Source organism: Sceloporus occidentalis, unplaced genomic scaffold, assembly GCF_023333645.1.
Source record: "Sceloporus occidentalis isolate IW3139 unplaced genomic scaffold, rSceOcc1.0.p SCAF_31, whole genome shotgun sequence".
In the NCBI taxonomy this organism is placed as follows: Eukaryota; Metazoa; Chordata; class Lepidosauria; order Squamata; family Phrynosomatidae; genus Sceloporus; species Sceloporus occidentalis.
This window is the reverse complement of record NW_028317011.1, coordinates 670,001-681,168: the sequence shown is the minus strand read 5'-3', so window position 1 is coordinate 681,168 and position 11,168 is coordinate 670,001. Positions and strand designations below refer to the sequence as shown.

Here is an 11,168-nt window from a genome sequence, read left to right as displayed (position 1 = left end):
AGTAAACAAATCCAGACCGCCATTTATTCTGGAATGTTTCTGGATTACGGCACATTAACAATCCTCAAGTAGGCACTTCAGGATACATATACAGAGGCTTTAAAGTACAAAAACACTGAGAACTTTGGCTTTAAATTTTAATATAAAAATTCCACCCAAAGTAGAAAATGAAAAGAAAAAATGTAAAGCGAAAAGAAAAAACAACAAAAACCTGTAAACAGTGCTACAGATATGAACTTCTGGCCCATTTGCTGCCACAGAGGTGGAAAGAATGTGACAGGAAGAGAGGGTCATGTTTAAATACTTATTTTCCCTGTAGTAACAAGGGAAATGTATACATACATATTTATATCATATATAAGAAACACTGGTGTCCAAATGTAAAACTTCACACTAGATGAGGTCTGTTCTTTCATAGATCTTGCGTCGCTAAGTCACAGATGATTAAACAATGACTAAGTCTTCGCTGTCCCTTTATACCGAGTGTCACTTCCCTATTCTCTGTGAACAAGGACAAATAGTCCTAAGAGGAACAGAACCGCGTACTGCAAAGAAGAAAAACCATCAGTTAGTTCAAACTCACTTGTTATTATACGCCAGCCTTCATGTTTAATGCATGAGATATCTATATCCCCCTTAAATTAACATTTTCTTCCCCAATCCCGATTCATCAGATCTACCAGTAGGCATTTGTGGTATACTTGCTGCCATCCGGCTCCAGCGATGGCTCATGTATGAAATACCATACCCAGAGGTCTAATGAGACCCCTGGCACCAAACATACGTAGAGAGGACAGACCACTGCACTATTGGTGCTGCAGTATTGTAAAAGAGCATGCATTATCTTGCATGTAAAAAGTGTATGTTAAAGCACATTTTGCTTTGGTGAGGCTACATAGGACGTGTCCCTTCAAGCTAACCACACCAATTACAAACAAGTAAAGTTGAAAAAGGATACCAAACCAAAGCTATTATTGTTTGGACAGTAACAGAGTTAAGTTCCAGTTTCTTCTTTTCCAACAAGTTAGAATGATTTCCCTTATATCTTATATGTATTAATATGTTCCTAATAAAACATGTATTAACCAGTATTTTCATTCCAATCAAAAAGGAGAAGTAGTTTTCTTTTGAAAAGCATGTTTAATCACATGCAAAAATAATACATTTAGTGTGCAGTAAGAGGCCTTATATTTAAACACTTTTTTATACACAATATTTGCTTCATATTTCATTACATTTGGTAAGGGTAGTGAGTTATTAAACTCATACATTAACAACGCAGTTCTGAATGGTGGGAATATTCCATGGTGTGGGATGTAAATAAGGGGTGTGGTGAAGAGGTGGGTAACCACAGGTAGAGGCAAGGCGGAGGTGGGCATCTGGGAGAGAGAAGTTTATCACATAAGACCAGGCCAATCACTATTTAGATTTTTCTTGTTTGGGAGTTGTCTGTACGGATCTGTTCTCACTTGGGACAGATGTGTCATAGCTTAGTGGCTTGGTTAGGGACATCAGGTGGTGCTACATTGGGTCCACCCTAGGGCAGCACCCTAACTAAATACATCACTCCTTTGTGTTGATGTCAGAAAAGGAACAGAACGAAAACTTAAGGACATACATTTACATACCTTAAATTTGGGGTAGTCATTCATAAGGATTGTCACTATTCCAATATAGGGAACAAACCTAAGAGAGAGCATAGAATCAAATGAACCATTGAATCGCCTTACATTGCTGTACCATTACTAGCATATCTCCTGAGGTACAGCCCTTCATAGCATTGCTGCAGCATTTCAACCCTCAATTCTCACCCAAGTGAGCAGTCAAATGCTGAGGCCCAGATGAGCAGTAATAATAGTTATAATAATAGATAGATATGGAAGCTATCTGCTCTATTGGAAAACCATTCCAGACTAGTTTATGTACTCCCCACTTGACAATACTCAATAAGTAGACAAGCTCTTCATGTGAAAACCTCAATTTCAATTTCACTTTTTTTTTTTTTTTTTTATAATAAATGGACAGCCTCTGTGAGATTCTCCTGAAAGCAATGAGCTAACCCTGCACAATGCATTGTTAACAGAATTTGGTTGATAAATCTCCCACATTAGTGGTTTGTTAACGTCTCCGGTTGGGTGCAGGCAGAGGATCTGGAAGGAAAATGGAAATGCCAGGTCCGCTACCTTTTCCTCAGATCTCAACTTCCAAGGTAAACATGTTCCCTTATTTTAGACTAAACATCTGCCACAAAAATCACAGTTCTTAGCAAAACAAAGCACGAAGAACAAAACATGAAAGTAATAGACACAGGCTCTAGTACTGAAGAGTTACACATGTAGTGCTTTGAAACAGAATTTCAGACTTAGTGGAATTTGGATAAGACTTTAATACCAAAAAAGCATTAATTATCAAACAGATTCCAAACAATTAAGAGACCAAGCGATTGTTTTGCAGGAAAACCAAAGAACAAACAAATGTTAAAGACGACAGTTTAACAGCTAGTAGTGCTTCGGGAATCTGTGTTTGCATGTTAATATGATGTGATGTGCGTATGCCTTATTAAACCCATACCCGTGAAACGATAAAGAAAGCAGGAAGTCATTTTTTTAACCCAGCAGGTTGTATAGATGTCAGACTTGTAATGCCTGTAAACAAACTAAAGAACTACACAACAAAATAAAAAGTTTTAAATCTAATGTCACTGGCTGCAAATATGAAATTAAAGAATTTTTGACTTGTGACTTTGCCAACATCATATATCTGCGAATTTCTATATATAGACCATACCACTTGAAAACTCAAAACCACTCCCATAACACCAAAAAGAAATGAATAGGCCACAGTGTCCCTAAACATTTTTTGGTCTATAAAAGCAACCCTATAGAGTTAACTTTTTATGCCATTGCAAAAATGGAAAAAAAAAACTGGAGAGAATCATGTTTAAGGAATTGGGCAAATGGTAAATGAAATGGATTTTTATTTTGAAAAGCTTGGCACCTAAAGGGCTTGATGAGGATTTTGAATTATGTAATTTTTTGTGAATTTTTTTTTTTTGTTATCTTTTATTAGATTTCTTTATTGAACCCTCTATTCTTTTAGATTTATATTGAAATTTTGGATATACATGTATTCTATTATATATTTTTATGTTTGTAGTATATTTTCAAGCCAAAGTTTTGTTTCTATATGTTGAGATCTTAGTGAGTCTCTATACTCTTATTGGAGGGCTACATTACCCATAAGCTATGTAGCGTGATGACGAGCTTTCTACTGACTATTCATTGGAGCTAATAGACAACGGAATTGATGCGGCATTTACAATAAGGTGGGCGAACTACACGAGCTAGAAATCTTGGAGCACAATGATACGCTTCCTGTGGAGAGCACACACACATGTGCACGCGCGCACACGCACAAGTGATGTCTTTCTTCGAAACGGATATTTATAGCAGGCAGTATGGATGGATATTTACAATCTGAGGAAGCCCGGATATTGACGGCTTTGTTGTAACTAGAATTGGTGACTTTATTTATACACTTTTTGTAACTTTGGACACTCTTCCCAGAGTTTCCTGTTGGATCCCAGAGGCTCTATTACAGAGGTGGCCTCCTCAGGTTGGAGTAGGGTGACCATCTCACTGCTTAATTTAGTATAATATATACTTGTATATTGTGATAAATATTATATATCTGATTTACATCTTTGCCTCTATATATCTGTCTATACGTCGGTCAATGCTGCTATTATCTGAGGGGGGGGGGGGCTGCAAGTGTTCCTGATGATCTGGTCACCTCCTGTCGAGCGCTTACCATTGAACATTGTTTTTATCAGAATAGTGTGAGTGGGCATTTTAAAGACTATTTACATATATGTTTTTCTTTTATAGATTACACTGAAATTGGTCTTTTTACGTATGATTTTTAGTTTTAAGCCATCCGCTTCTCTGTTTTACTGGAATTGTCAGATAAGTTGATATGCTTTTTTCTAATATTGTGGTATTATTGTATTATATATGCTTCCATTCTTCCACATTTTGTATTTATTCAACTTGAGACAGTGTTTGATTGTTGTTGCTCCTCTTGGGTCACTGGTTTGGCGCAGTGTGTTCTGTTCTATTTATGATGTGAGAATTATTCATGGTGTGCTAATGATGCCAGTCTGACAATAACCTAGGGATATGTCAGTGAATAACTGCTAATAAATCCTCTGCACTTGCAGCGGCGATGGTATTAATCACATTGCGGCAGGTCTCGCAGTGCATTCGCGGGTAACATTAGAGGGCTAAGAGTGAGCAGGGCTTTAAAAAAAATTAAGGAAGGGGATAGGAGAACTTCTGCCTAAAATACAGCTGACATGTATTGATTGCTCCATAACCCATTAGATAAAAGATGTTACAATACTGTTCATGTTCAATGCATCCACTTATACAGATTTATCTTGGGCAAAAGAAATGTATTGATAATTATATGCACAGGAAAAAAAAAAAGCAGGTCCAGTATAACTTTTCTTTCCTATGTACCGAAAGCACCCCCCTGGAACATTCAGGCAAATGATAAAACAGCTGCTCCCATGGTATACACAGAACAAAGGATTTTAATATACACTACTGTACAAAGGTTGGGGTCACTTAACTGTTTATATGGCAAACAAGGACATTTCTAGCTGTGTAACATAATTGCTAAAGGTTTTTCTAATAATAAAGGGGCTCTGTAGCCTATGAAGATATTACATTATTAAAAGTTGTTTCTATCCTTAATAGTGATTTTCAACATTAACCATGTCTACAATGTATTTCTGATCTGTTTCATGTTATTTTAATGGACAAATCAGAATATGGCAGTTAACTATATGGTGGGCAGGGATCTAATGATCAGAAAATTCTAACTTTTCAAAAAAGATTTCCTTTGTATCACCATTTTTAGCGGTTACTAAAAGTGAAGCAGGTTGTGTAAAAATTATTTTAGGAGCCCACTGGCAAATCAGCAAAAACAGACAGATAGGAAAAGCAAGCATTAGGTGTATAGCAAAACAATCAACTTATATGAGATCATCAAAAGAGTGGTGAATAGATATGGAGGTTGTCGGAATTGGCTGGTGAAAGGACAGCTTGGACCATAGGATTATCTGTTCCAATGTACACATGTAGTGTTTACTTGGTAATGACCAGCTGGAACTGGGTGGCCCCTTACCTTCTCTTATAAAAATCTTATTATTAACCTGTCAAAGTCAACAGTATTATCGGTTTACATCAATTGCAGCTCAAACTCTTACAGCAGGCCTGTTATTTGCTGCTGGGTTAATTTGGTTGCAAACACTTAACTAGAATCAATAAAAGACAAGATAGGCAGCAGCTAGACAGTATGTTTCAACTGAGAAACTGAAATTCTTCTTACTGCACGACTAAAGATACAAAGGTTTGGACTGCTAGTATTGGCAGCTAGATTGGCAAAGGTTCTCTATAATAATAATAATAACTTATTCTTAGATAAGGTTTGTGCCGTTGTGACATCAAGTGTACCTAGCATCTGTACTATCTATAATATCTTAATGTGAGAATAAGAAGTCATTTTAATAATACAAAGTCGCATATATGCCTCTGCTTCATGTGCAAAACACACTCCCTGGTTTATGTATACTATACACTTTTCATACATAACCATGTGGCCATAATCAGATTCCAGAATCAAATCTGTGCATCGAAAATGATGATCAAGCTTGCTTTCCTTCTAAGAAGCCAAAGTGCAATATTAAACAGCACCATATTTTATTTGTATATTAGTAGGCGCTACTAAACATTTGACTACTGATCCATTTTGTGTCTGAATGTGCCATAACCCAGACATTTGACATACTCACCCCCTAGCCCGTCCTACCACATCCTTCTTCTCAAGCCAGTTTTGCCCTTGCTTATACAGTCCTCTGTCATCCACTGCGTTATTGTCTCCTTTGGTCAAAAATTTAATGTCTCCATTTTCCCTTTAAAAAAAAGTGTTTGGAATAAGTAATGGAAGGTGAAAAATGTCCCAATTGAGGTTCACAATAAAATGTTTTAACTTTCTTCTTTGGGTAATACAACTATATGCATTTTTTTTTTTAAATCAGGAACCCTTGTATGGTTCATCAGGAATGGTAAGCAACTGAAATTAAAAGCTGGGCATGTATGACTATTCACTTTTGATTACCAGCTCACAATTCGTTATAATGTTAACAATAACAATACACTGATCTAATATTGGCACCCTAAGCGAAATGGTTCCCATTTGATGGCCTTCGTGTGAAAAAGAGGGGTTTCGCCACAGTCCCCAACTTCCAAAAAGCCCTTTCCATCTAGACTTACTTCTCATGGATCTTCAGCACACGATGCACAATAGGTATCTCTCGCCCCTCTATCCTGAAGACCACAATCTCACCCACCCTGATAGGATCATTCACGCGATTGGTCAAGAAAAGCAAGTCCCCGCGGTGAAATGCTGGTTCCATGCTGCCACTGTGGACATGGACGAAAGAAAAATAACTTGTAATACCATCCAGATATGATCAGTTTTCATATACACCCTACAAAACAGGGGATTACTAAAACAGATTTTCTATGCATTCCAATTATATTTTATGTGGTTTATTAACCATCTCTATGGTGCAATACTAAATTTACCCAACAGACCTTCAGCAGGTACCCATATAAGCATTTCGCTCTGTAGTGAAACTGCAAACTACAGAGCGATATATGTGACCTGGCCTATTCTCCAAGGCACAGCAGTAAATACTATTTAAACAGCCATTATATTAATATTGTGTAGGTCTCCCTTCTGCTGCCAGAACAGCCCTGACCCCCGAGACATGGACTCCACTAGACCGCTGACGTTGTGCTGTGGTATCCGGCTCCAAGATGTTAGCAGCAGATCCTTTAAGTTCTGTAAGTTGCGAGGTGCGGCCTCCATGGATGCATCCTGGTGCCAGGCGTTCTCCAGGTAAGTGTCGCACACGCACCCAGCCATCCACGTGATGTAAAAGAAACCGTGTCCAGTTCTTATGCTCAGGTCCCCTTTGTAGGCGCTTTCAGCTGACAGGTCTGCGGCTTTGCAGCCCCATACGTAACAAACTGCGACACACTGTGTTCTGACAGAACCAGCATTAACTTTTTCAGCAATTTTAGCTGCAGTAGCTCGTTTGTTGGCTCACATGCATTCTGAGCCTTGGCCACACATGACCCTGTCGATGGTTCACCACTTTTCCTTGGACCACGTTTGACCACTGCAGACTGAGAATACCCCACAAGAGCTGCAGCTTTGGAGATGCTCTGACCCAGTTGTCTCGCCTTCACGATTCGGCCCTTCTCAAAGTCGCTCAGATCCTTACGCTTGCCCATTTTTCCTGCTTCTAATGCATCAACATGCTGCCTAATATATCCCACCCACTGACAGGTGCCATGATAAGATTATCAGTGTTATTCACTTCACCTGTCAGTAGTCATAATGTTATGGTTGATTGGTGTATTTGATTTGGGTAGTGACTCACACTAATGTTGTGGATTCCTGAGATTTACAACCGTCGTACTAATGGTATTTCTGCCCTGGGAGGAATACCCCTAGTAACTGGTAATGGTTCTTTAATGGAATTTATCACAGACCTACCGATTGTTACCAAAGATCAGCATGGGTTTCCACTAGAAATGAACTTAAGTATTGCACATCAAAATGTACAAGATGTTAGCTAAGACAGCTTTCGTAAGGAAGAATCTTTATAATAATATTTAATATTAAATATACAGATCATATCTGATGCCTTATTGCCAAGGAAGCTACATTTTACCAAAATCTGGACTTTTCGATTCATGCAAAACCTTTAGTTTGACTTTCTCAACCTTCTTCCCCGATTGCTCTTTAAAATCTTTGAGACTACTATCCTACAAACATGCTTCTTGATATTTACACACACGCACACACTAGGGGACATCCAAAACACACCAAGGGCAGCACATCCGAGAAGCATGTGACCTTTAAAGGTAATCTCCATTAATTTGAGGAGAGATGTCAGATGTTGTAAGTATTTGCTTTATTGAGCCATCAATCAAAATATAGATATCTACTTTCTTGGAGAAAAACAAATAAATGAGTAGGAGATAAGCAAAAGGGTAAAATGATTAGCTGTAAAATGTTGAGGACAGGTCTTTGACATATCACCGCTAGAAAAATATTGTTATCTGTGAAATTTGCATAACACTTGATTAGCTGCCAGGGAGAGAGTCTCATATTAATAAGATTGGGTCATTAACTTAAGAGTTAGCAAGATAATTATTGATGACTGATTCGAAATATGACTTCAGTCTTTTCTAACAATTGTACACGTGATTATGTACGGTAGAGTTTAATGTGTTGCCACATTTAGTGTACACACAATACCACAGAATATATCAATGTAAGTGTGCCATTTTTTTTTGTTTTTTTTACAGGGCACAAAATGCACCACGCCTCCTCCCTTTTCCAAACCTGAAAATGTTTCATTTTATTTTGAGAGGTCTAGGTATCATTTTGGACTGTTTAGCAGCCCACCAGTTCAAAATACCCCCACAAAAGTATACATTTTTGGAGACAAGGCAACCCAGGGTGTTTCACTAGGAGTATTTGGACACTTATGCGACCAATACCTGGCAAAGGGAGTCGTAACGCTCATTTTTATCACTTTTTGCATTCAGCTGCATCTCGTGATTACAGAAATATCTCACAAGCAAGATTGTTTTTAGCACATACTTACCTATCTTTTTTTTTTTCTTAAAAGCAAAGAATTGCAGCACTCCAAGCAACCCCAACATACATACATATCTATATATATCATATTTCAGATGTGGAGTACAAAAACCGAGAGAAAAAAAAAATAGAGAGAGATCTTTCCATACCTTAGGACAACCACTATAGGGCTCTCACTGCCAGTGACTACCATCAGTCCTTTCCAGATCATCAGCGCAGAAGACACGATCATGCCAAAGTTTAACACTTGGTAATAGAGCTGCAAAAGAACAACTTTGCTTTAATTGCCTTTGTGTAGGCTGAATTTGTAACATCCATGCACCACCAGCAGAGTGACATGCAGTAGTCTGTATGTTTATGGCTGCCCATGGTGTAATGGGACTAGTACGCATAGGACACAGTCACGATGCAGGCGTGCGAAAGTGACAGGGACACAGTCGGTAAACAGAAAGACAATAATGCAGATGAGAGAGACAAGTGGTTGTGCAGCAAGAAAATAAGTAACTGCCATGAGTTTGGACTGTTTTTGAACGGTCTGCATACTAATTCACCATCCGTAAGAAGGGCCAGAACTAAGTTTGCTGGCACCATCAGTGAACACTCGCTTCAGGGTCATCCTCTCAATTTGTCTGACAGGCTAATGAGGTGCATATTTCATCATTAGTGCACCCAGCTTCTCCCAGCAGCCCAGGACCCTAGGATGGACGGATGGATTATATGGTGACCCTCGCACAATGAAACTGATTTCATAATGGCAAAAATTTATTTTTCTAAGCCCTGGCAAACACCCCACAATTGTTAACATTTAACAATTCTCATGAGAAATGCATATTAAAGTGCTTTATTTTGCATTGTTCTTTACCGGGGTTGTCAGACACATTAAACTGTGTCTTTAAGAATAAGTGGAATGCCACCTAAAAAAAAAAGTGTAAGCAAACACCCTATACACTCCCAAGAGTTGAGACTAAACATTTTACTACCCAGTATAGATAATACATAATGCAGCCCCCCCCCCAGTCAGCTTCTAGTGAAAGTTCAAGAAGGGCTCGGGATAATGTATACTCAATGCAGTGAGATGGGAGAGCTGCATACATTAATCTGACTGGAATCAGACAGGTAAGATCTCCCAGGTCTTCCTCCCCTCACCCCAACCGCTCCATCACCGGCATGCTGTCAGTATACTTCATCCAGCGTACGATTAAGCAATACTAAGCCCTAAAGCTAAACTGCCTTAACTCGTCTCACTAGCACCCCGATGCACCCCTCTGTCACCTGTCTCTTATTCATACGCCGCACATCATCGAGAAAATCCACAGACAACATTTTCCCCCAACGTTCAACCGGCGCTAACAAGAGACACCTCGACACCGGAAACTGTCACAGAGCACGTTGCTACGCACAACTTCCGCGAAGCAGCGGAAGCTTGATTGGGCTACCATCTTAAGTGAGGGCAACACTTCAGCGCCGCGTGCACGCAGATCAGAAACAAGACAGACAGATACAATGATCTAGCCCCAGGACACTGGAATAAGTCACTAGTACAGATACCGCTGTAAAAGTAACGGAGAATCTTTCACAGCTCTCCCTGGTTGGCCGGAGTCAAAATGGCGATTACGACCACATTTAAAACTTTATTTAGAGGGACAAAATTTCTAGGGGCAAATTTGTAAGACCTCCAATTGTAAAGTAGACCGTATATCCGGTATTTGGGCACAATTGTAAAAACTAATGACATACATTTATTTTATATGTACCATAAAAATAGTAATTTAGTTTGCTCTATTCTGATTGATCATTTGTGGAATACATTCAGAGAGCGTGAGGGAGAGAGAGAGAATGAGAAAGAGAGAGCGTGAGTGAATGTCATGTGAGCAAGAAGTTACATCAGTAAAAAAAAAAAAAAAAAGCTTTTTTTAAAAATAAAAACATTAATAAATATGAATTAATGTTTGTTGTATTTTATGTTACAAAAGGCATTTTTGTCCATATGTAAAATCAGTGCCTTAAAAAAACATTTCCCCTCACAGATAGACTTGTGCATTCGGATTCGTGGGAATTGCAAATTTACAGAATTTTGGTAAAATCGGCAATTTGTATGAAGCCACAAAAACCCCCCCACGAAGCAAAGAGCTCAGAATTTTCAGACTAATTTCAAACTCTCTCTCACACTCTATAAATGTTTCCCTACATCGTGGCCCGTGTTCCGGACTGATAAGGCCCCGCAGATAAGTTGCCCAAATATAGATCTGTGTTTTTTTTTTTATATTAAAGGCAGAGTGATTTAACACCTGTTTAGATTTGTCATCCAATGAAAAGTATGCTGTTTTCAATAAACTTTGCATTTAGTTAATTTGCATTTAATTTTAATGGTTCAAAGAATGTCAGGCAAAATGGTCAGCCCTCGCACATGTTCACTTCATCAA

General features: G+C 38.6%; 1 protein-coding gene across 3 annotated transcripts; it reads right to left on the bottom strand.

Moving 5' to 3' along the window:
* Window positions 1-494: 494 nt before the first annotated feature.
* Window positions 495-10,068, bottom strand: LOC149298660 (signal peptidase complex catalytic subunit SEC11A). 3 transcript variants are annotated; one of them, XM_089487136.1, is made up of 6 exons: window positions 10,018-10,068; window positions 8,895-9,004; window positions 6,339-6,488; window positions 5,858-5,977; window positions 1,629-1,686; window positions 495-545 (listed from the first exon to the last, which is right to left on the bottom strand). In XM_089487136.1, exons 1-6 carry the CDS (start codon window positions 10,066-10,068, stop codon window positions 495-497), a joined length of 540 nt encoding a protein of 179 aa, XP_089343262.1. The 3 variants fall into 3 exon arrangements, with proteins under 3 accessions (XP_089343262.1, XP_089343263.1, XP_089343264.1); XM_089487137.1 differs by lacking the exon at window positions 5,858-5,977; XM_089487138.1 differs by lacking the exon at window positions 6,339-6,488.
* Window positions 10,069-11,168: the final 1,100 nt, after the last annotated feature.

Excerpts from the sequence above, each read along its gene's own strand:
- LOC149298660 (XM_089487136.1), bottom strand. The coding sequence starts at position 10,068 with ATGTTGTCTGTGGATTTTCTCGATGATGTGCGGCGTATGAATAAGAGA. Across the intron at positions 6,489-8,894 it reads CCTATAGTGGTTGTCCTAAG|TGGCAGCATGGAACCAGCAT; the intron begins GTATGGAAAGAT and ends CCATGTCCACAG. Across the intron at positions 1,687-5,857 it reads GTGGTAGGACGGGCTAGGGG|GTTTGTTCCCTATATTGGAA; the intron begins GTGAGTATGTCA and ends GCTCTCTCTTAG.